General features: G+C 32.3%; 2 protein-coding genes and 1 non-coding gene across 5 annotated transcripts; 1 reads left to right on the top strand and 2 right to left on the bottom strand.

Annotated features, from left to right (window-relative positions):
• The first annotated feature begins 1,886 nt into the window (after positions 1 to 1,886).
• On the top strand, positions 1,887 to 3,852 carry LOC142610248 (uncharacterized). Of its 2 annotated transcripts, XM_075782012.1 has the most exons (2): positions 1,887 to 2,176; positions 2,298 to 3,852. In XM_075782012.1, the coding sequence occupies exon 2, from the start codon at positions 2,306 to 2,308 to the stop codon at positions 3,743 to 3,745; it is 1,440 nt and encodes a 479-aa protein (XP_075638127.1). In that variant the 5' UTR covers positions 1,887 to 2,176; positions 2,298 to 2,305; the 3' UTR covers positions 3,746 to 3,852. The 2 variants fall into 2 exon arrangements, with proteins under 2 accessions (XP_075638127.1, XP_075638126.1); XM_075782011.1 differs by having other exon boundaries at positions 1,997 to 3,852.
• Positions 3,853 to 4,098: 246 nt separating this feature from the next.
• Positions 4,099 to 4,171, bottom strand: TRNAR-UCU (transfer RNA arginine (anticodon UCU)). The gene has a single exon. It is a non-coding gene; the product is annotated as a tRNA-Arg (tRNA).
• Positions 4,172 to 5,640: 1,469 nt separating this feature from the next.
• Positions 5,641 to 14,209, bottom strand: LOC142608613 (pyruvate kinase 1, cytosolic). 2 transcript variants are annotated; one of them, XM_075780309.1, is made up of 17 exons: positions 14,005 to 14,209; positions 13,786 to 13,882; positions 13,586 to 13,683; positions 13,110 to 13,265; positions 12,433 to 12,510; positions 12,131 to 12,262; positions 11,937 to 12,017; positions 11,742 to 11,813; positions 11,532 to 11,621; positions 10,786 to 10,930; positions 10,368 to 10,456; positions 8,553 to 8,648; positions 8,352 to 8,419; positions 8,022 to 8,121; positions 7,554 to 7,604; positions 7,191 to 7,250; positions 5,641 to 6,058 (listed from the first exon to the last, which is right to left on the bottom strand). In XM_075780309.1, the coding sequence occupies exons 1-17, from the start codon at positions 14,071 to 14,073 to the stop codon at positions 5,906 to 5,908; spliced, it is 1,635 nt and encodes a 544-aa protein (XP_075636424.1). In that variant the 5' UTR covers positions 14,074 to 14,209; the 3' UTR covers positions 5,641 to 5,905. The 2 variants fall into 2 exon arrangements, with proteins under 2 accessions (XP_075636424.1, XP_075636423.1); XM_075780308.1 differs by lacking the exon at positions 7,554 to 7,604 and having other exon boundaries at positions 14,005 to 14,205.
• Between the last annotated feature and the right edge of the window lie 11,986 nt (positions 14,210 to 26,195).

Raw genomic sequence — 26,195 nt, forward strand, 5'->3', positions numbered from 1 at the left:
AAATCCAATGAATTCAAGTTGATTTGATGCGCCGAACTTAAGTTAATCTACCATTTTTTTTTATATGGGTTTCTTAATCTATTAATTAAATATTTATTATGTCATTGTGTGTACAAAAATTATGGGTCCAAATTTGATAAGGATGAGGTATAAAACATTTTACACCATCCAATAAGAGATTATCACATCAAGATTTTACTTAAAATTTACCACACTTAATCTCAATAAACTCCCAATTTGGTTGAATTTATATGAGTTTGATAGAGTGTGATTGTGCTCCTTCTTAAATATATGATAAAGTAATGTGACATATTGAGATTAAAGGGGTAAAACATGATTTTACATCACATCCTTATAAAATTTAATCTCAAAAATTATATAAAAGAGTTATTTTATATTATCTTTAATGTGATTATTGTAAAAATGATAAGTGAGATGCATGGTATTTTATAAAAGTGGTTAGCTAAAATAAAATGACTTTTAGCAAATTAAAATGGCATTACCAAATAAAAATGCTCTTAGCTTCTTCTTCTTCTTCTTCTTTTTTTGTTTCTTTTTTTTAGGTTTTTCAATATAGGATCCTCTCAAATCCTCCCTAATGGGTATACTTTGACACCCATTAACAAAAGCCTAAGTCATAAAATATGAATATTATTGCGTATATTTATTATGTCTGTAAAACCCTATTTTTCATATTTATATTATGATTTTTTTTTTACATTTAAGATTTCTTATATGATTTGGACAATTGATCTTAATATCACATGAATGTGTATACATTAAATAAATAAAATAAAATGACTTTGAATTATAATAATATGATGTGACAATAATTTTTTTTTAATTTCATTTTTTTATGTGTTAATAAGTCAATGAATGAAAAGGAAATTGCTAGTTACTTTTGTAGGAAAACAAAATAACCAAGATTTTATATAATTAAAAATAAAAATAAATACCAAAAAAATTAGCTGTCAAGCAAACATAGGCATTTTGGTGATGTATAAGTTGGATCAAAAAAAAAAATGGTTGTATCTGTCTTATGTTTAGGTATTGTATACTTTTGCCGCCATAAAAGGAGACATATGGGTCAAAGAAACTAACCAATGTCACTCCCCAAAGATTCCAATTAAAATAAAATAATATTAAAGATACGTTTCAACGACTTATTTTGCTAAGAATTGGAAATAATAAAAAAATTACTGTTCATGCGCTTGGCACTGTTCATAAGCCTAAAATCACTGTTCATGAACAATAAACAGTATTAGAGGCATTGTCTAAAAATAAAATAAAAAAACCCAGAAACGCCCAAAACGCAAAAGCTAAACGCCACCTAAATCCTAAGGAGACCAAATACATAATATTTGGCCAGTTGGCCTTTCAAATTAAATAAACTCTAAATTAAAAACTAGGCAAAGTTTGACAAAAAAATTTAGTTGCAGTGAACAATTACACTTATAACTTCCCCTAAAAACAATTATCATGACTATATATTTTATAATTTTAACCATTAAATTGTATGGTTTTTATTTTTTTAACAAATATATCAAATTTCATAGCAAGTAAATATTACTTACGGCTCAATTCATAAATTTATTATTATTTATAATTATAAACGGTAAAAATATAAAGTTTAAACATTTAATTAATAATGGCTACCATCTCTCAATTTGTCCTTGAAAAATAAACCATAAATTACCTTAAAAATATATATATACTGACTCCTAAGGTTGTTGACCGAGTGTCCTTAGATTGACGTGGCATTGTGCCATGCCATATATAGGGTAAAACCTATTAAAATTTACACAGTATTCTTAAGTCCGCTACCTAGTTTTGGAAAAATCCTGTGGGTTTTGCATACAAAAAGCAGAGAGAGAGAGAAAGAGAGAGCAAAACTATGGGCAGTTTTCTGTCAGCACAACCAAAACCTCCCAATCCAAAACCGGCTGCTCCGCTCTTTGTTTATACTCTCTCATTGTCCGTCTTATCTATCCCACCTCTTCAACTCAATTTAATGCACCTCTCTTCATTCTCTCTTTGTATTTTGTATCTGCCAAAAAATACCATCTTTTTGTGCAGTTTCAGGACCTGGTGATATGACTATTCGGTACAATTTCTCGTCTTTTAGCGCTTTGTGCAGTAACATTTTGTTCTAGTTATCTCAACCCAATTGCCCGGGGTATGTTTTTTCTTTCATTACTTTTTCTTCAAATTGTTTTCCTTCTTAACTGGATTTTTGTGTTTTTTTGTGTCTTAAAAAGAGACCCAATTTTAGTTTCTGATGGAACCAAATGTTTTAGGTGGTGGGATGTTTTCAAACATTGGTTCTGGAATGCTAGGCCTAGAACTGCCTCTTCATCAACATCAACAGCAACAAAAACAGCAGCAACAACAAAACCCCACAAACACTCAAAACTCTCACCACCTTAACCATCACACCCAAATGCTTCCCTATCCCCACAATAACGACCCTGATCACCATCCCCCACAGCAATCCTTGAAATTCCCATTTGCTCAAAAGGCCAAGCAACCAATATCTCTAAGTGATGAAGAAGACCCAGCTGGGTTTGGTGCTGATGACAACAATTCAGGGGATGCCAAGAGAAAAAATTCCCCTTGGCAAAGAATGAAGTGGACAGACACCATGGTGAGGCTTCTAATAATGGCTGTTTATTACATAGGAGACGAAGCTGGGCCTGAAGGGACAGATCCAAATGCGAAAAAGAAATCTTCCGGGTTGTTACAAAAGAAAGGGAAGTGGAAATCAGTGTCTCGGGCTATGATGGAGAAAGGGTTCTATGTGTCTCCGCAGCAATGTGAGGACAAGTTCAATGACTTAAACAAGAGGTATAAGAGAGTGAATGATATTCTTGGGAAAGGTACAGCTTGTAGGGTGGTGGAGAATCAGAGCTTGTTGGAAACAATGGACTTGACACCTAAGATGAAGGAAGAGGTCCGCAAGTTGTTGAATTCTAAGCACTTGTTTTTTAGAGAAATGTGTGCTTATCACAATAGTTGTGGTCATGGAGTTGTGAATCAATCACCAGAGGTAGCCACAGAGCCATCAAATTCACATGTTCAACACCAGCAAACACAACAGCAACGTTGCTTTCATTCATCAGAGAATGCTGTAATGGGAGCTAATTTGAGTGAAGGGTCTAAAATGGTGAAAGGTGGGAGTGGTGAAGAGGATGAGGAAGATGACGACGATGATGACGATTCTGATGAAGATGAAGACGAGGATGAGGATGAAGAGGATCAAGGTGGTTCTAGGGGTCATAGTGGGCATGGGGCACTACATGAAGATGAGGATGATAATGAAGAAAGGAGTTCTTCAAGGAATAAAAGGGCTAGGAAGGGAGTGTTTAGCAATGGTTCAGCTCAGTTAATGCAACAATTGAGATGTGAATTGGTGAGTATGGTTCAAGATGGGGCTAAGAGTCCTTGGGATAAAAAGCAATGGATGAGGACCCGGTTGCTGCAATTGGAGGAGCAGCAAGTGATGTACCAATGCCAAGCGTTTGAGCTAGAGAAGCAAAGGTTGAAGTGGGTAAAGTTTAGTAGCAAGAAGGAGAGGGAAATGGATAGAGCTAAGCTTGAAAATGAGAGGAGAAGGCTTGAGAATGAGAGAATGGTGTTGCTTGTACGCCAGAAAGAAATAGAGTTACTTGATCTTCAACACCAACACCACCATCAGCAACAGCATTCTTCTAATAAGAGGGGTGATCCATCCTCTATTACTGGTTAAATTGTATAATAGGTCAAATTACAAGATACTTTTAGATAGCCTTATATAAAGGCTGTTTAGTTCTTGTTCACTTTGGATCTTTCAAATTTTGTAGTGAATTATGGTAAGTCTGTGTATGTAGTATATATTCAGGCTCGCTTGCGTTCATTTTAATTATAATCTCTTTCTCAAAGAAAAAAAAAAAAAGATTCTCTCTTTTCCAAGCTGGATTCAGCCAAAAATGAGCTCTTTCATTGGGTTGCCCGGATTTGTTTCCAAAAAATATGATGTTGAAAATAAGCCAAAAATATTATAGCAATAAAAATGAGCTTGGGTTGGCCGGATTTGTTTCCAAAAACCAAAAAAAATTTGCGCACGCCCGGTGGGACTCGAACCCACAATCGCCTGATTAGAAGTCAGACGCCTTATCCATTAGGCCACGGGCGCCCCTATTTGTTCAAGAAGATATTGTAAAATATATATATCTATTTTATGAATATCCTCCACGATTCTTATGGTCTCTTGTGCTTACATTTCTACTTCCAAGTTGCACAGCTGGACAATGAATTCCATATATTTTTGTTTTGATGAAGGCTATATGGGAGGGCAAGAGCAGGGTAGTATAGTGTATTATTTAATTTATTTTCCATCTATTATTCGTTCATAATTCATATCCCTCTATTTTAAATAGGAAAATGTTTATTCCACACACATGTCTGTTACATACATTGTACACAAACACACTTTTTTGAGCTAAAATCATAACTTGAAGTCATTAGTTTATTTGCAAAAGTGACGTGTGTTTAACAAGCGTGAGTGTAATAGACATTATCCCTTCAAATATATTCTTAGAAATAATGTATTGTACTTCTGAGATCTAGTAGGTAATGGTATAGTCAAGGTGTTTCTATAGATTGCACTAATAAAATCTAAACTAGTCCATTTGTAATTAAATGAGATTTGTAGATAGAAAATAAGAGGGGAGAAAACTCATTAATCATTTGTTGTTCTAGTTTGCCTTTGTTCTCTTGGGGTCGATAAACGTCCATTGTTTTCATTTGGTCTGAAAGCAAAGATTTTTTTTTACAAAACAAAAATGATGGCTAATATTTTTTACCCCATCTAAGAGAAAAAAAAAAAAATGCAACGCAATTTTTTCACAACACCAAACGAAGTTGTACAAAATAATTTCTAGGACAAATTTGACTACAATTTTGCTCCATATACTTTTATTGGATATGAATTTTAACAAATCCATTATTAGAATTATATTTTCTTTTTATATGTTCTTCATATTTGTCATATATTCAAAAAATCAAAGATCAAGAACAATGTTATCAATTAAATGTTTAAATTTCAAGTTTTTATAGTATAAAATTATACATAAAAAATAAGTCTATGAATCCAATAGTAAATAACATTTTATTAACATGAAATTTGATGTGTTAATAACATAAAAAATATGCAACTCAAATTATTCAATAGTTAAATTTTCAAAATATAATTATGTTAATTATTTAGAGTAAGAGTCGTAGTTTTAGACTACAAACTTAGACCACAGCTAAGTTTGTAACCAAACTTTTGTCCACCATTATTAAACTCTCCAGAAAGTAAAAATAAAAACATCATAGTTTCATTCCTTTTTTTTTTTTATTCCTTTCCATTCAATCAATCCATTCAACTATATTCTCATATTCTCTTATGAACTCCCAAACATAGTATAAATATTCATTAAAAAAAAAAACATAAATGAACCTAAAATATTTTTTAACCAAACTAATTGCACAAAAATTACATTGCTCGTGTCGAACCAGAATGCAACCAAACCAAAGTTAGTTCAGTACTGACCACACACTACAGTGAGCACCAATTGAAAAAAAAAATCCTAAACTGCAGTCATGTAATCTCAGGTCGAATAGCTTCAGAAAATAAAATTTATTGGTGCATTACCAAGAAAACTGATATAGAGAAAGGCAGGGAGCATGAGATGTAGCTGACTTTGATAACTTTTGGAAAACAAAAGCAATGCCTGGGTGTATATTCTTAATACATGTTGAGTCACAAGCTAGACTCCATAACATGGAGATAAAATTACTTCATGGGTGGCAGCAACACAGTTTACCACCGCTTCAAAAAAATTTATGAGGAAGTACACCGCAAACCGAGGGTAAGAAAAGATTATTAATCTTCAAGTTCGATAATCTTGACCACAGATGCATCCCCAACTTTCTGGCAAACAACAACTCGATCATGTGATTTAATGACACCCGATACCTTTCCATGATCAAGGGCAACCTTTAGAACTGACTCATTTGTTGCATTTGTAGACTCCGCCTGCGAATTTCATCAAATATTTAATTAATGTAAAACAAGGTAGCGAGGAACATATTGGGTGTAAAAAAATGCAGAAGTGGTTTATATACCATGCAATTGTCTTTCAAGAGCTGAGATTAAATGTTAAAAAATCAAAACTTTTAATCTCAGCCCTTGGATCAGAAATTTTTTTAACCTTTTAAACTTTTTTTTCTCTCATATTAAGCATGCGTTTGGATTGAAATGAAAAATTAAAATTATTATACTATTCAACTTATTTTTGCTACTATTTATGAGCCCACTGCACTTTTTTATACTATTCATGAGCCCACTATATTATTTCAACTAACTTTTAGCTTTATTTACAATACTTTCAACAATAAGTTTTCAGTTTCAGTAAAATAAGCGGTAGCCAAACAAACCCTAAAATTGCAACTTTTGCTCCAAATCCAAACACATATACCAATATCAAACATGTAAAGTAACTAATTCCAGGAAGCGCTCTGGTATCACCAATAAGATAATCAAAATTTTCTCATCATAAAAGACAGACCACTAAATTTTACATTCCTTGCAGGGTAACCTCAGATTGCAGTCAGGCTAGGGTGACCACGGAACTTATCATCAGTAGATTCAGTACATTAAAAACAAAGTCCTTGGCCAAGACATCTAAATCCACCTACAAGGGAGGCAGGGGCAACAGCAGCACCGAGGAGATGACAGTACTGGCAATAAGGACATACAGACCAGACCCTGACTTCACTGCACCTCACTAGACATAAACTGAACTCATACTGAAGAAAGTTGCAAACCATACCCTAATCTCTCTGAAAAAAAAAAATCAATTTGGTTTGAAAGCAGGTACCATGACCAGCCCAAGGTACGCCATTAGGCTCGACCAAATATGAACCATCAACATTTATTTCAGGTCTGTTTGGATGCTAAACAGATACAAAAAAAAGTTATTCCCAGAAGAGTAAGAATCAGCATTTAAATAAAGGACTGACTGAAGACTAGATTATCATTTGATCCTGAAAGAGACCTCACCATATTAAAACAAATACATTTCCATATTCATTGATAGTTTTTGCTTTGTTGTGTTTTTTTTTAGCATTTATCAGAAAACAAATACTAACAAAAATTGAAAACTTACAGGATGTCTGGGATCAGCAAGCATGGGGAAGAGACCTCTGACTATAAGTGATTGCCTTGCCTGCCAATCGCCAAAAAGAATTAAAATCATCGGCTAAGATATAAAGAGAAGGTACAAAGTAAATGACCATGAAACTTCAACAATTTAAGAGAGCATAAAAAAGCAGGAACAGAGAAGAGTCGGTGTTTCAGGAAATTAGTTTAGTAACAAAGAGTTAAAACCATAGATGGCAACATCCAAGTTTTACAGTAAATCAAGGCAATATTGATAGTACAGTATGGCATACTATGTCATTATAAGATTACAGAATTGCAGTGTATAATCCAGTGACTACTAAATAAGGTTATATAAAAGGAATATTACATTAGAGGGATAGCTTTCCCACAAATGATACGACAGACTACAAGGTTGGTCCTGAACAAGAAAAAAAAGATGATAAACCTGAGCTTCAAAACCAACAGTAGAAGGGGAAGGTAACCCGTACATCAAAAATGCATAAGAAATAAAAATTCCAATATGGTACTCTGCCCCCTACATGGCCATTGAACTAATAATTTTTCTGGCTAATAATCAGATGCTGCACATTATACTAACCAACTCCTTAAAAATAGAGAGAAAGGGGGTGGGGGGATAAGAGGATAATCAACAATATTTATCCCTTCATACTTCCTGGAACTATTTGAACATGGAGAACACAGATATTAGACAGAAGACATAGAAGAGTCAAACAAAGATTAAAAAAAAGAAAAAGAAATCAAAAGCATTGTAAAAGCAAACAAAAGAAATAACTATAGAAAACGGTCACTGGATAAATCAGAGTCAACACTAAACCTCAAATGCTCCAGTAAAGCTCCATTTGAGCTGATTTGTCTTGAGTCGGGGGATGACAACAGATAGAACTGGCATTGTTGGCCTATACTTGGCAATCAATCTGCACATACATATAATTAGACATGAGTCAAAATGATAAGCCGCACATGAATTTACAATATTGATTGTACTATAAATGCACAACCCCCCCCCCCCCCAAAAAAACCCCCAAAAAAAAACTGCCCATATCTGACGTTGCAAACTCATAATTGGAAGGACAAGCAGATCATTCAATTTCCAATAGTAACCAACAGGAACACATTCGTATTTAACCATCCACGAAGAAAATACCTTGCAGCTCTTCCTGAAGAAGTGAAGCAAATAATAACAGATGCCTTCACCTTAATGGCAGCTCGAACCTAGAAAAATAAATATTGGCCAATAAGAAATCCTATTTAAAAATGCAATGATTTCAACAACAACTACAACACATATATAATCAAATCCATAGTATCATTAATGAATGAAACAGAAACATTGATAAGTAAATACCGCAGAGGAAGCAATAGATTCCAAGTGGGTCATCGGCTCTCCAACATATTTAACAGTCTTCTTGAAATAAAGGTCTTGGTTGAAAACCTTCTCTGCCTACAAGGGTAATATCAGAGGGGAGGGAAATTATGAAAATCCTTGTACAAGGTGTATGAACATAAAAGAAGAATTATCACACATTATTTTTGTGATAAAGTTTTAAACTTTTTTTTTAATAATTAACACATTAAGATAAAACTTCATTTGCTAAAATAAGTTTACGAGAAAATGTGCTCATCATTAATCTGAAACAAGGCAATCACTGGAGGGAAAAGAAAATCCAAGCAACGAGGGAACAATTGTTTGAATCGGAATCCTACATAGGATCGGTAAGAGGTCCTCATAGATCAGATTGAGGATTGTAAGATTCTACTTTATGTAAAAATAATAACAATAAATAAATAAATTGAAAATCACCAACAATAATGATATATGCTAAATAATCAGTTAAGTCATTAAAGAAAAATGAATATATATAAAATAATACAACTTTCATGCTCCATATCTCTAATAATTAAAATTCTCTTTGTAGACATGGGAAAGGGAAGGAAAATATATCATATATATACAATTGATAACAAATCTAATTTTAGTTTCATGAGCTATTGAAGAAGTGGGGTTTTGATTCTTTGGGGGAGAATGTAAAATGGTGTTAAAATGTAGAGATAAAGCTCTAATGCAAAATAAGGACAAAGTCGTGCTAACTCATATCCACTTGCTTCAACTAATAGCTCCATTAGTTAGTGAGAAACATTAGCTACCCACCATGTGTGCCACACTACACAGCACCATCTCTATTCTTATCAGCACCACGCATGCCACTCAGACAACACACACTTCCCATAATAATTAAACAAATATAGAATAAAGTAGGATATAAACAATAATGAGTTAGCATTAATATCTTCACCATTTAATATTCTTCCTACCTCACCTTCTGTATCTTTCTCCCTTCTTTCTCAAATCTTCAAAGAACAATGGAGTATGGTTTTACCTTCCGCCATTAACCTCTCTATCTTGATGCCATACACAGTTATACATGTATCATTGTTGTGGTTTTCTTTTTGGCTCTATTTCACTACGTAAAATGAACATAAAACCCAGCAGCTTCAAGGCAAACCAGGCCTCTCTCTCTCTCTCTCTCTCTCTCTCTCTCTCAAGGACCATTTTCTTATCATGTAAATTGACAATGGGAAGCTGTTTTTTTTCCTCCTTTCATTTTGAGCTAAAAGAGGCTTTGGAGTATTGACTTATGCTTAACAATAAATAAATAGTCCTTGTGGGGGAATCATCCAGGCTTGCCAATTGGGATCCCAATCCTACACTATACCACGATCCAACTTGAGATTCTACCTCAATTTTACTTTGTATATGACTTTGCTATGATCTGGATCAATTAAGAGATGTAGGATCTATGATCCAGATTGGAATCCTAAAAATCATGTATAGTATAAACCCAAAAATAAATCCAGACCATTATAGGGAATGTAATGAAATAATCACCACCTTCCAATGAACTCAAAATTGTACTAGTTTCAACAAATTACAATTGTTGACATTTAAAGCAAAAGTACCTCAGCATTATCAACAGAAACATATTGTAAATATATAATATTTGTGCACGGGTGTTGCAAGGCTGGTTTGGTACTTTGGTTTAATCTGGACCCATTCATTCTCAGCCATTCTGGATCTTACTAGTTCTATAATCTTCCAGTTTCAATTTGTAAGTTTAAAGCTCACATTCAAAAATATAAGTAATTTCAAGAAAAGACATACCTCAGAACAAATTTTACCAACGATGGAAATAGTCTCAACAGGGTACAACCCACGTAGAGTCTCAGCACCCAAAAGAATTGCATCACTTCCTGCATCCATTAGAAAAGGGGTAAATGATTTTGATTCTTTGTCATTCTTTTGATTCTTCGTGTTCATCATCGAGTAGTCTCTTTTCAATAAAATCGTTATTACTTGTAAAAAAAGGGGTAAATGTGCATGTCATACTTCCAAACAATGTCAAACAGAAACCATAAACACTAAAAGGAGGGTAAGGAACCAAAAATTGTCCTAAATTCAACAAACATGATAGTAGCTCAAACACAATCACATATAATATGCAATTACATATCAATGAAATCCATGCCTTTAGCTTCAAGAGTCTCTAAAGCAACTAGTGTTGAATCAAATAGTGACTCACCATCCAATACAGCATTAGCAACATCAGTTGCTTCTGCACGAGTTGGCCGCAAGTTGTCGGTCATACTGTCCACAACACGAGTAAGCACTGCAGGCTTTCCAGCCATGTTACACTTGTAGAGGGCAGCTTTTTGAAATAAAAACACCTGCCAGGTACATAGAGATAGATTAGGGGTATGCTCCATGCAGTCTAAAAATTACATCAAGATAAAGAAAGCAATTGCAGGCATCAAATCTTTACCATGGCCAACACAACCAAATGGTCTTATATACAACTTTTGATATTAAAATTATAGGGAGTCCATCAAAGGATAGATGGTATGCTGCATGCACCAAAGGATAGATGATATGTTTCACATAATAACTGATATGTACCGACATTATAAAGATCTTGAGATATAAGACCATTTGGATATTTTTGACAGATAAAAGCAAAAAAGGGGAAAAGAATATCAGGGTTTGAAAACTAAACAATAAGCTAAAACAAAATCTTAGACATCACTAGATAAAGAGAATAGTGCAACTCCACATATATCTTTTACTACATTGTAAGATTGAAAAGTATGTAAATGAGAATTTATAACATTGACATAGGTTATGAACTATTGTCTACATACGTAGGCAATTTGTCTATGTATGACCAGAACTCAATTAAGCACATCTATAAATCTATTAAATACCACAAAGAACAAGTGTAAAAGCGTAATACTATAGAAATGAATCCTTTGTCCAAGTCAGGACACTTACCTTCTCAGGTGGGAGATCTATGCCCAAATTCCCACGGGAAAGGATAATACCATCTGCTTCTTGAAGGATCTCATCAAAATGGTTTAACCCCTAACAGGAGACACATAAATGCATTCATAACAATTAGCTTAATACTGCTATTGAAATGAAAATATAAAGTTGTATGCCTAACTGAGATAATCTCATGAGCTAACAACATCTGCAACTCACCTCTATATTTTCAATCTTTGCAAAAATTTGAGTCTGACTGAGGTCACCCAACTTAGAAAGGAACTCTCGGGCCTGCATTTCAGCATAAAGCGTGTCAGTGATGTTATATAAAGTCAAAACATTTAGAATATTCAGAAACATTATCAGTTCGAGGAAGACAAGGTAAAAGATACTACGTCAAGGAAAACTACTTGCCTGGCGAACGTCTTCTGCATGCCGGGTATATGATAGTGAGAGGAAGTCAATTTTATTTTGAGCTCCCCAAGTACTTATAACCTAAAAAGAGCAATTGATACATCACAAAAAGCACTTTCAAAAGTTTATGAGAGAGAGAGAATGGCAGTGCAGCCCATTCATCAATCAATAAATGGTGTAAGTTCAAAACTCACCTCCTTGTCTCTATCAGAGAGGGTAGGCAGCTCAATACGAACTTGAGAAGCGTGCAAAGTGAACAACGACCCAGCCAGTGTTGCAGAGTTCTTACACACACAAACCACATCTTCCCCTTTCACTTCAGAAACCTGCTCTCAACTCCAGATAGATGTAATCAGTTGCACACAAGTAAAGCAGTTTCAAGCATGTTTATGACAGATCTTTGGACATAGTAAATGAAAATTGAAAAACAACATTCTGAAAGAAACATAAAGACTCATTCAACTGACATCAGCCCTAATGGTTGTCTGTCTCTTACCTCCAGCCAAACTGAAGTAGTTTCACTTCCAGTGAACAGATATTGACCAACAAAAATGGTGTCTCCCTTCTTCACAGCCTGCAATAGCCAAATTCAAGGTTTAGTTTGTCTTTCAAAATTTTACTAACAAAGAGTGACTACAAAGAGACAACATTACCATGTAATTATAGACTGCATCTCTTTAAAAGAAGAAAACCAACACCACAGTGTTTCGAGTTTGTTGAAGAGAGAACAAAATCTTAGGAAAAGCCACGGTTATTTTATATGCATATATGTTACTTCATTATTACAACTCAATGATTTAATTAGAAGCAAATCAGTATCGCGCATATGGCATCTAAAACCCAAAATTCAGGCCCCACTTTAGACAAGAAGAGCGTCCAAAATTCTAAATAAACAATTAACAATATTTCATTTATACATGCAAAAATGATGGATCATTCCATGAATCACCTTAACACATTGGAGGCTTAAATATATAAAACTGTAAAATAAAAGGTTCTCCAACACCCAATCCATCTGAAAACCCAAAACTCCGGATTTGATATGGTTTTTGTCTAGGCATAAGCATGGTTACTAAAACGCCATTTCCAAAGCAATGATTCTCCACTAGGATTAAATATTATTGTGCCAATATTTTGAAACAACCCATCAAAATATGAAATATATTATCGAACCTTTGACAACCCATCAAAATTGATGGGCAGTAGCTCTGAGGTGGCTTCTTGATCGTGGTGTGGTGTCAATACAACAAAAGCATCAGCCTGAAGTGAAATAGCTTTCTCACTTTTATTAACAACTTGCATCTCAGCACCCACAGTGTCCAGCATAACCTGAAATACCACCAATAATAGCACCCTTATTATGGATTTTTTTTTTTTTTTTGTTTAAAGCAATTTTTGAAAAATTATAAGCCAGAATTTCAAAATCAATACTTAACAAGAAGAACTTATTTTAATTTTTAATGAACCACATAAAACAATAACAACAACAATCCCAAAAATATTTATGCTCTGACTTGCAACTCTATATACATGAGAATCCAACAAACAAAGACAAAATAAACTATCAGATATTAAAATAAACAATCAACTGAGCTGCATGCATTTGCTTTTAGCATCCGAAAACAAAAAGTTATATAGAAAGTACATACAGCGCAAAGCTTCTTGGTATTCTTCACGGCGGCCTTCAGAGTCTCCAGAGTCTCCTGATGATACTCCGGGTCTCCCCATGAAAAGTCGAATCGAGCCACTACAAAAACACACACACACACACACACACACACACATTCAAAACCTAACAAATTGCTTTTTTCTTTTGGAAGCAAAAGAAAAACGAACAAAGCTTTCATACCTGACATTCCAGCCTTGAGGCAACCAGAAATAACCTCCAGGGATCGAGATTTAGGACCTAGAGTCCCCACGATCTTCGTCATTGCAGGGAAGAAACTCTGCAAAATTTAATCAAATTCAGATCCACGAACAATGAGAGTAGGAAAAAAAAAAAGCTTAGATTCAAACCAAAAAGAAAAAAATGAAATGAACAAGCAATCGACGATCGATGATGGCTTACAGGTTTAGATGGTTCGAGAATCGAAGCCATTCTGATTGGCTCCTCGAGAAGCAAGTGACTCGAATGCATCTTCGATGATCGGTGGTAGCTCTCTGAACCAAATATCAAACACAGCGAAAGATATTTCAGAGCGAGGGAGAGAGGCAGAAAGTGAAAAGTCCTGGAATTATAGAGGGGGTTTTTGTTGAAGTTTTTTTTGGCTAATTTAACCTTCCGAATATGCTTATGTACTTGTACAGCTGTGCTTTTTTTTTTTTTTTTTTCTTTTGTGGGTTTCCCACTCGGAGTGCATTACTTTTATTTTATAATAATAAAAAATATTGGAAAAAAAAAAACCAAAAACTTTTTTTGGTTGACAGAGAATCTCATAAGTAATTCTTAGGTGCTCCAGAGTATGGAGAATTGTGCTATTTTTTTCATGAATGTGAGAGGAGGGAGCACCATTTTACTATACTCCAAATTACCTAAGAATTTTTCAAATTTCAGTATCTATTTTTAATAATTATTCTTTATTATCACCAAGACACTAATCAATTTTTAGTATAAACAGAAGTTACACGTCAAATTTTTTAGTAGTCAACTGTCAAAAATTTTACTAAATCAGTTGGTTAAAATCAAAAACTTGGTTCTGTGAAATTCAACCTTGGGAAAAAAAAAATTTGTCAAATCGTTGAATTTATCGCGATAATAAAGTTCTAGGTACAACACGTGGCGTGACATAGCTAACCAGACTGACCCCGCCAACCACCTGAGGATCGCGCGTGCCGAGTGTGTAATGCTAAGCAGTTTCGTGGGGAAGGGGAAACTTTTATTTGCCCACGTGACTTCATACGGATCCTCAAGTACATCGCGTGTAAACAAAGCTGAATCAAGTATTTGAATATTTAAGAAGGTAAATGAATTGTTCGAGCTCAATTAAAGAACTAGGTGTGTGTTTCTCAAAAAAAAAAAAATAAAAATAGAGAAGTAGGTTTCACGGTTAAGCTTGTTTACTACCCTACGAGTCAAGCTTTGAGTTTATTGACAAACTAGGTTACAACTTACAAGTTCAAATTTTATTCTTTAAACATCAAACAATTTCAAACTTATATACAAGTTACTTAACTAACTTATTTATATCCTCTCAACAAAAAAAAAAACTAACTTATTTATATCCTTTCAACAAAAAAAAAAAACTAACTTATCTATACTATTATTTAGGAGGATTTTCCTATTTTGACTCCTATTTTTTTATGCCAAAAATATCATCAAATTTTCATTTTTAAAAAGTTCAAATAATATCTTTAAACATGTAGATTTACTAATTTTAAAACTCTTAAGTTTTAGATCAATTTTAAAAAAATAGTCTAAACAAACGGTTTTGCTTTAAAAAAATAGTTACATACAAGTGGTTTTTTTTTCCTTTGTTCTCCTGAAAATATCTACTCACGTTCCCACTAACTTTTTACTCTTAATAATAGGTAGTTAATTCATTCTATACGTCTCTCCATCTTTATCATTTGTTTTCTTTATTCTTCAAATTCTAAAAAACAAATCCAATCTTGCATATCTATTCTCAGGCTCCCACTAATTTCAAAGGAAGGCAATCATTCAAAACTTAATTAAGAAGGTATGGACATACTATTTGGTTTTAATAAATTTCACTATATTGCTTTGAGTTTCTCTTTCTCTAATTGCTCCACACACATACAAAAAAATGTGAAGCACATGTGATGATGCTAGTTATACACACACAAATTTATGCTTGATTAAAATGACAAGTAGAATATAGTATTTGAATTACTATAATATAACATTTTGTTAATGAACTAATAAAAATTAGATTTACCAACCTTGTATTTTGAAAAAATATATCATAATTTTTACTACAAAATGCAATATTTAGATCATCAATTTTTTTTTTTTGAGAAACAATAAATTATTAATACTAATTCCATATATAGAATTTACAAAATAACCAAGTCTATGTGAGTATGTTTTCATATATATATATATAGATCTAGTATTAGCTTGTTAACAAACAAATAATAATTATGTTTGATTTCAACTTGTTCACCTATCTAGCATAAACTTGGACTTAAATTTAACTCGTATATTTAAACAAGCATTTTTCTATGCCAAAATTATTCATCGATGGTTTTTAAAGCTCTAGACATTGAGACGGTATCACATGGGCACATGCTATTGAGCATGCCTCTCACTGTCTCATATGCTTATGAGAGATATGCTTCATGGAACGGACATGAGAATTCAAGATAATTTTTCCTAGAGAAAATACAGTTAACATCCTTAAGGTTTGGTCTAATGCCAATTAGATCCAAAACTTTTTCAAACTAACCAACTTGGTCCTTTATTACTGTAAGTAAATAGAAAAAATAAGTAACAATTTAGGATCTAAATTATGTTTAGGGACTAAATTTGTCAGTTTTAAAAAAGTCTATAACATAAATGTCATTAGCTAAAGGGTGAAGCTTGTCCCATCAAAAAAAAAAAAAAAAATGGTGAAGCTTGTGTCTAGTACTTTTTGCATTGGTTACGATATAATTTGAAACTAATGCCCCATTGCATTGGTGTTAACCAAAAAGGTATTGGACACAAGCTTTAACTTGAAACTGGACACGATATAATTTTGAACACGTATTCAAATTGTATCATGCAAAAAAGAAACTGGACACAAGTTTGCCTTGGACACCTATCCGCATATTAGGGACCCATTTGATGATATTGTCCTAATAACGTTGTTTAAACAATACAACTAAACAGGCCTAACATTTTAGATCCTTAGCTAGAACTTGTGTTTAATGTATCTCTTTTTCCTAAGCTAGAGCGTGATATTTAAACTTGGACAGGAGCGTGCTGTGTGCGTATAACAATGGTCGTTACAATAAAAAATGCACGTGGTTTGAGCTTTCGAGTAGGTGGGTTTTCTTATTTTTCTCTGTTTTCTTTAAGAGTAGGTGGCTTTTCAGGTAGCGCACAAGAGTGAAGCGCTGATGGATTTTGGCGAAGTGGTAAAGGTAAAAAGGAAAAAAAAAGGAGATTGTTATTACTGCCTCCGCCCCACGAAAATCACCGCCCATTTTATTTGATATTGCGCCGCCATTTTGTGAGAGTGGTCAATTCCAATGGGCTGTCGCTTTGGGGTGTGGTCATAAGACTATAAGAGTACGAATTGTCTCATGCTGTGTATAAATTATACGCACACAGTTTTCATGCTTTGTAGGGCTGGGCCAGCCCATCCTATTTGAAAATTCTTGGCTATTTATTAGGTTTATTTGTATTTGATTATAAACAACGGTCAAGAATTTCCAATTCAACGTGTATCTTTTTATTTCAATCAAATAGGTGATTCCATATATATATATATATATATAGGATTAGGTTTAAATTAAACCTGGTGTAATTCTGAGCAATGTTAAACCACTCAATATTTCTTAATTAGATGTAAATTTTGACAAATCCACCGTTAAATTATATTATTTTCATATATTCTTCATGCTTGTAAAATTTCAAAGTGATCAAAGATTAATAGTCATGTCATCAATCAATTGTTTAAATTTCAGTTTTTATAGTTTAAAATAATGCATAAAATATGAGTTTATGGATCGAATGACAAATCACATCTGATTAATATGAAAATCGGCATGCATGTTAAGAACATATAGAACATGTAATTCAACGGTTGGATTTTTAAAATATGAATCAATAAGAAGTTATTAAATGGTGTAACGTTTCTTAGAGTTATACTAGGTATAACTTGAACTTAACTCATATACATATATATATATATTTATTAGCATTACTCCCGTGCGTTGTACGATTTTAGTTATAAACTTTTGGAATTATTTTATTGAAAAATAACAAATTAATAATCACTTGAGTCTAGATCATATAAATTGTATATAAAGTATTGTTCTTTCGATTCAAACAATCGCACAACATATTTATATGAAAAAAATTCTTGAATTTAATAATTAAAAACTTGAGGAAACTTAACCAGAGGTTTTTCATTTGCCGGAATATTTGTAGTACATCAAAAATGTGTTATATCTAAAATGTGTTATGCACTTGAAGAGTATAGACTACGTGGTATTTTGTTTTTCAAACCTTTATTTAAAGTTACGTTTTGATACACTAATGACCTCTTTTATTTAAACGGGATTTCTTTAAAAATGAGTGTAGAGTCATGAAGATTTAATATTAAAGGAGCCTTAATGGATGAAAAGGATAAAAACAATTGTTAGAAAAAATTATTAGTTCAAGCAAATAGTTGCACGATCATATTAAGATGTGAATTCCTTTTATGGTGTAGATTTAATATTACTTGCTAATAGCAATCTTGTGAAGGTATATGTTGTTGATATTTATAACATGATGTGTTACAAAAAAAAATTCATGAATACTATTCAAATGTGTTGTGGGTGATAAATATAGGTATGGATATTGATATTTGTAAAAACCAAAATAAAAATTAATTACATTGAAATTTAAAATAAAATAAAAAAGTTGCATGCTCATAATGTTAGAAAATTTATTTTGCACACATATAATATCATTAAAAACAAAAATAAAAATGAAAAATAATAACATAAAAATTTTACTTCTCAAGAAAATTAATTTAATCTAATAACGCACATATAAACATAACACAAATACAAATCGAACCCTTATTGTAGGAGAGAATACAAAATTTGATAATTCTTAAATAATATTTATAGAGATTTATATAATAGATTTCATGGATTTAAAATTGCATTAATGACTCATAAGCAAAACCTTGAGAAAAAGAACAAAAACAAAGAAGAGAAATACATACCTGTAATAGTTTGAATGGTAGGTTTGATAAAGACTTTTACTATGGATTTCACAAACATCAAATTGCCTAAGTAATAAGAAAAAAAAAACAAATAAAGGAGAGTTAGATTTCTAAACAACATAGAAATTGTAAGAGAATGAGAATTATTAATAATGGGGAAATCGAGAAAAGAAGAAGAAGAAGAAGTTGTGCCTAAGAATATATAAAAATACACTAAAAAACACACACTATATATATATATATATATATATATATATATATATATATAAAGAGAGAGAGAGAGAGAGAGAGAGAGAGAGAGAGAGAATTTTCAATTGTAAGGAACTTAGATTTCTAATTGTTCTAGAAATTATAAGAGAATAAAAATTAACTTAGGATGTATATTTATGCAAAAAAAATTGTCATATAGTCATTGAATGTAATGTAAGTAAAAAAAACTAAAAAAATAAAAAAATAAAAAAAATAAAAAAAGAAGAAGAAGAAAGAAAGTAAGTAAAAATGAATGACAATAAGGAAATAGGATAGACATTTAAAAAAAAAAAAATTATAATCAACTTAGAAGCTTAAAGTTATCAAAATAAAAAGAAGTTAATCTCAACATACCTTTATCCAAAAAAGTGATAAAGTCATAGAAGAAAAGTTGATAATAACAAATTTATATCTATAAATTTCTGCATATGTAGTATGTTGCTTTTAATTAGGGATAATTACAGACTACCCACCTGTAGTTTAGCCCGAATTTAACTTACCCACCTGTGGTTTTATTTTTGACACTTTACCCACCTCAGATTACTTCTGTTTAGTCTCCGTAACCCACCTCTGTTAAAAAAGAGGGGTAAATAAGTCTTTTTACACCTATTTTATGTCTCTCTCCTCCCAAAACAAGAAAAAAAAAGATTAAAATATGGTAGTAGTTTCCACAATTCACAAACATAAAGAACATATACAAAGACATGAAGAAAATGCACCCAAAAAATTAATACAAATCAAATCAAGCAATTCTATCAAAATAAAATAGACTCAAATCTTTGTACCTATAAAATAAATTAAAAAATTCAGATTTCAATGGCAAATAAAAAAACCCACAAAAAATCCAAGCACCACGGTGATTCCACCCTTCATTCCAACTTTTAAATTCCCATAATAATAGGCTTGAATCATCCGTGACCCAATCCAAGACTTCCACTATCATTGATATTTTAATACCGGCGGACCAACCATAAACGATGCAAATGACATGATCTATTGAATGGAAAAAGAACGAAAAATAAAAATTGTGGGGAAAGGGGATTGAGCTGGATGTAAGAAGACATCCGACAAAGCAAAAATAGAAGAACCCAAAAAAATAAATAAAAAACAAGAAAAGAAGAAACAGAGGCAACAGACCTTGAAGAGCGAAGCATCTTGCAAGCAGAGTAGGTGTCAAAGTATATAAACACTAAAGCTAAGATGCTTCAGCTAAGTGACTGCCAAGCCTTCATATTTTCTTAAACCCTGCACATGACTGTGCCATTATTTTTATTTTTATTTTTCGTTCTTTTTTTCTATAATCAATTTTTATTTTAGTTTCAGATATGCTTATCATGGATCTGGGTAAGAAGACATGATCCAGCTCAATCCCCTTTCCCCACAATTTTTATTTTAGTGGAAACTGGATGTAAGAAGACATGATCTTCGTTGATCTGTTGAATGTGTTCATGGGTGTCGCTCACTTCATTTCTAAGAAAATGATATGCTTATCATGGATCTAGGTTTGAGCAAAGGAATGGAGCCACCACTAGCAACACCGATGATCCACCACGCCCACGATGACATTGCAACCAAGCCGCATCCACCGTAACAACCCAAAATCTCAGATCGACCACCACCAAAACCCAAATTGCAACCTACACGTCACACTCCTCAAAACCCAGACCCAAATTAGTCATGCTCCTCCTCCATAAATCAAAACCCAAACCCATATAGCCACCCTTGGCTCCTCCATTGTCGTAACTATGACCCAAAGCTACCGCCTATCTAAACCAAAGAGAGAGAGAGAGAGAGAGAGAGAGAGAGAGAGAGAGAGAGAGAGAGAGAGAGACAAAATCAAATAAGAAGTAATGGAAAGAGCAGTAAGTGATTTTTGCCTTTAATGATGAAACTCAGACTAATAAATCAAGTGGGTGCCATTGTAGCATCTAAGATCTTAGGTGGGTGAGCAAGCGTGAGAGAGAAGTGTTTGATCTGATTTCTTGTTTGATTTTTTGATGAAACTTGTTAGAGTAACGAAAAAATTAGAGGTGGGTTACAGAGACTAAATGGAAGTAACCTTAGGTGGGTAAAGTGTCAAAAATGAAACCACGGGTGGGTAAGTTAAATTCGGGCTAAACCATAGGTGGGTAATATGTAATTATCCCTTTTAATTAAGAATTTTAATAAATGATTAGATGAAGAATTTGAATTGTAATCAAATTAAGATAGAATTTTGATTGTAATCAAAGTAAGATTTTTATCAATTTAGAAATTATAGGAGAAGAAAAATTATATCTATTTTTTCTTAAATTTTTTTAAAAATTTATGCAATATGGTGAAGCCACTTGGTACAACCACGTCATCTAAGCCCAACTTTTATTATTTAGTATATATATACATATATATGTATATATGTATGTATATAGGTAAAACTTAGAGAACGTTTCATTAGAATTTAAAATTATAATATAATTTTGCGCTATGTGTCTAAATGTATATGGGGACTACATCATAATTATTCACTTAAATTTGTGTCACATGTCGACTTAAGTTTTTTAATCTTTGTACCAAATGAGTTAATGAGTGCAAAATACTAAAAATTTAATATTAATTAAATCTAAAATTAAAAAAATAACCAATCAAATATACTCAATAAAAATTGCTACACAACAAAGATCACTATATGTTCTATCTTATTAAAAATTAGAAAAAATTATTATAAGTAGTATTAAATTTATGTAAGAATTTTAATATATGACTAATTACGTTTACTTTTAAAAAAATGACTAATTATTTATATTTTTATGATAAAAATTATGTTTAATTTTAAATGTATCTATAAGTACACATATGTTACATGTTTTTTTATTATAATAATTTGGCTAATTATTTATATTTTATAAAAAAAATTGTGTTTAATTTTAAAGGAATGCATGCATTTGCACCAAGTGGCTGAGTTTTCTATAATAAAAGTTGAGTTTAGAAACCATGGTTGCACCAAGTGGTTTCACCAAATTGTAGAATTTTTTTTTAGAATTAAAAAAAAATAGATATAAATTTTTTTTGTTCTTATCTTCTACTCCTATAATTTCTAAGTTGATAAAAAATATTAATTTGATTACAATCCTAATTCTTCATTTAATCCTTTTATTATTATAATTTTTAAGTTAATAAAAATTATCAATTTGACTACAATTCAAAATCTTCAACTACTCATTTAAAAAAAAAAAAATTATATTACTATACGTAGATACAATTTGAAGTGGAAAAACGTGTATTGTTTTAAAAAAAAATTTATAAAAGACTTTTAGTTTGAATACAATTTAAATTTGTTAAATTTTAAATGATAAATTTTTACATAATTATAATATTTTAAAATTTTATCCATTAATTTGAATAAAATTTAAATCTATTAAAATTTAAATGATAAAATTTTACATAAATTATATTATTGTTAAATTTTAGATTTTTCACAAATTCACTATTTCTTTTATGGATAGCCATAAATTCACTTCGCTTACACATACTCAACATTCATGGGTGAAGAGAACTATGGTTTTCATTATTTACCAACCTTTTTTCTTTGTGGAGAAAACATTAACCGACTTGATATTTTTCTTTTTTGTTATTATTATTATTATTATTATTATTATTATTTTGTGCTCAATAACTATTTAGATACGCATTATACAATAGGACCACATCTACAATTTTGTGACTAACGTGAAAATGAGTTATGTTTAGAAAAAATTGTTGCAATTTGGTAAAGCCATTTTCCATAAGTTACTACTTTTAGTGTTTAAATAAAACACTTAAATTCTTTGGATTTCCTCTTAACATAATGTGACTTTTTTTTTCTTTGGATTTCTGTTCACACGCTACTTTTTTTTTAGATTTACTTCAGTTTTACACTTCCACAAATTAGACTAACATTAGACTTTTTGTTCATATCAACTTCTTCAATGTGAAGTGTATATATGTCAAATAATTCATAATGAATACTTACCATATGGTTCTTTTTCTCTATTCTTCTATCTACAACCTTGCATGTATGTATTTGTTTACTCTATTTTTTTCTTTAAATTGAATAGGTTTTTTGTATTTTTTGTCTTTTGGTTGACCTAATTTTAAGTTTTATCCAATTTATATGATTATGGTTTGAAAATCAATCATTAGATATGCTTAGACATGATTTTTTAAATTATTGTGTTTTATGACATGGGTTCCAATGCTAATATGTTGCTTTCATCATCTCAATTTTGATTTAGAGAACAATATTCTTTTTAACTTATTACTAAGTATGTCTTTATAATTTGATGATAAATTGGCCATGGACAGTAACGAATCCAGGAGCCAAGGAACTCTACTATATGTAATGAAGCGAGATCCAAATGCTCGGGTGAGTTCCATGAAAGAATCGATAGCTACTGCCCTCAAGCCATTAAACCACCTCATTGCCACAGGTCCTAGGCTGGATGGGAAGACCTTGCACATTAAATTCTCATTTTTGGAGTGCACTGCCATCCTTTGGTTGAAATGGCTCACATGCTCCACAGGGTCCGTTCGACCATTATATATGGTGAACGTTGGCTGGGTGAATCGCCGAGGAAGCTTCCCTCCTTCCACCTTACGTGTGAATGGCGACTTGGAAATTTGGTTTAACGCTTTACTCATAGCATCATTTCCCAAGCCTCTGCAAGATGAGTTCCTACTTCTACGACCATGAGGGTTGTCCTCCTCATTGGAGAAAGACTCGTTAGGGAGAGTTTTTGACCTGGGCTTGTAACTGCTATCCCTGGTGTCTTCAGAAGAAGGGTCAGAAAAGGAGGGAGTTTGCCTTCGCCGTTTGTGGCGCAACTTCCTCTTCAAACGGTCAATCTCTAGCTGCATGACCCTAGCATTTTCCTCATGAGAGACTCTGTTTTGAGCTCGTGAATGACTCTTACTGGTGTGGGTCGTATGCACACAGCTCTCTCGATCTCTTTCCCTTTCGAGATGCAAGAAATGATCTTGACGCTAGGATCCCATAGACTTTGCATGGTGTGAACCTGAGCCTACCATAATGTTAAACTTCCTAAAACACAAAATTTTCCACAGACGGCGCCAATTATAAGGACACAATTTGCACCCAAACCCAAAAAATAATAATGGGATAGGCCCAAAAAGCCCAATACAATGAATTTATAGAGAGTGAGCTTGAAATCTAGGTTCTAGTGATTTTATATAACAAAGATAATGGACTAGATCGCAACATCATACGGATGAGATAGTTTATATGACAAAAATTGTCCTTGGACTCAACCCGAGGAAATTGGATTCTATATTTCTCTTTCTCAAAGACAGGTTACAGATATTAATTTTAATGTCTACAATGTTTCCTTTCTTATATTTTCGATCTCCCTTCCTGAATGTCTTCTCCTCCTTTTATATCATCTTTCTTCCTCTCTCTATCTTCCACGTATGGATTGAACTACTGGTTTGGATACTTGTCCCATCAGCCCATCCTTGAAGTATTTGGAGGTAGCTGTAAGGCTGAATCTTGATACTCAGGCATCACTTCCCTATTAATACGGCTAGAGGTTTAGCTGCAGAGCATTTAAAGTGGTGGAAGCAGCTTTACCTTAGATATTTCATAGCCCTTCTTCCTATCCTGTACACCCACCATGCATATCATTACTTATAGGATCTCCTAGAACATTGCTTTTGGATGTCGAACAACCCTTTCATATCTCGGCTTTACCTAGCCGATGATGGACTCCTCCTCGGACCACCTTCCGGGATGACCTTGATCAACCTTCGCCTCTTTATCCATCAACACTGTCTCTTGGGTCGATATTCCCACATTCTCGGACCATTTAGTGTCCTCGGATTGGGCCTCTGACCCAATATATACTCTGGGCCCATTGACCCTACAATAAGTATTGTATCAAATTTGTTATAAAGTAACAATTTTACTATTAGCCTAATTTAAACGGTAATTTTTTTTTTTTGTATGGATAAAGTATCAAATGATAGCTAATATATATTAACATTAACGTAAACTTAATTAAAAAAATATAATTTAGGTAAAAAAAAATAGGATAAAGTAACACAAAAAAACTTATATATATATATTAAATAATGTCAAATTTTGCAAAAAGATAAATGACAAATTCAAATCCACGTATCATCTTATGCATTATGAAAACAAACATATTTATTGCACCCTTTTAATGAGTTATTACTTCTTTTTTCTTTTCTTTTTTAAATACTAAGTGTTAACACATACACGCACACGGGGAGAGAGGATAAAGTTTTTTTAAAGAAACTTATAATGGTGTATATCCGAAAGGGCCTAACTCTTGGATATATAATACCGACTGTAAAACTTATACACATACACACACATATACATACATGCATTTCATAATACCTTAGTTTCACACAATATGAATTTATTATATAACTTAAAAGTAAAATATTTAATTATTTTTATCATCTATTCTATTTTCTAATTTTAAGTAAATTAATAAAAAAAACTATTTACGTATGAATTTTGATTAAGTCGTGTGTGTATATATATATATAATAAAATAATAGGTGAAGCTGAAAGAAACTCAAATTAGAATTCCAAATTGGAGTTTCAATATTTTGACATGTGTCTAGATTTATGTGGGGACTACACTATAATTATCTTTCTAATTGTTCAATTCAAATTTGAAATTGGAGTCCAATTTTGCCCCATTTGACTAAATTTAGGTGGGACCACGTTATAATTATCCATTAATGCCCATTCACATTAAAAAAAAAAAAACGTTGTGCTCTTTATTTATTTATTTATTTGTTCACAGTAGGTTAACCTCCCCTTTCTAGAATTATGCATTTTACATTTAAATACTGTGCTTTTTTTTTTTTTTGGCCAAATAAAACATTCTACTCTTCCACAATAATCAGACCCGCTTATTTTCAGGTTCACCTCCCCTTCTACAATAATCAAACGCCAAAACTCAAATACCTTCCTCTCCTACTCAGCTAACTGTGCATCTTGCTAGTTACCACACCGGTTCAGGAACCTTAATATACAACTCCCCTCTTTTTCAATCAATATTATGGAATTTGAAACTAATCTCTCGGGATCAATGATGCATGCTTTCGGGTATTTTTG

The sequence above is a fragment of the Castanea sativa genome, chromosome 9, assembly GCF_040712315.1.
Source record: "Castanea sativa cultivar Marrone di Chiusa Pesio chromosome 9, ASM4071231v1".
NCBI lineage: Eukaryota > Viridiplantae > Streptophyta > Magnoliopsida > Fagales > Fagaceae > Castanea > Castanea sativa.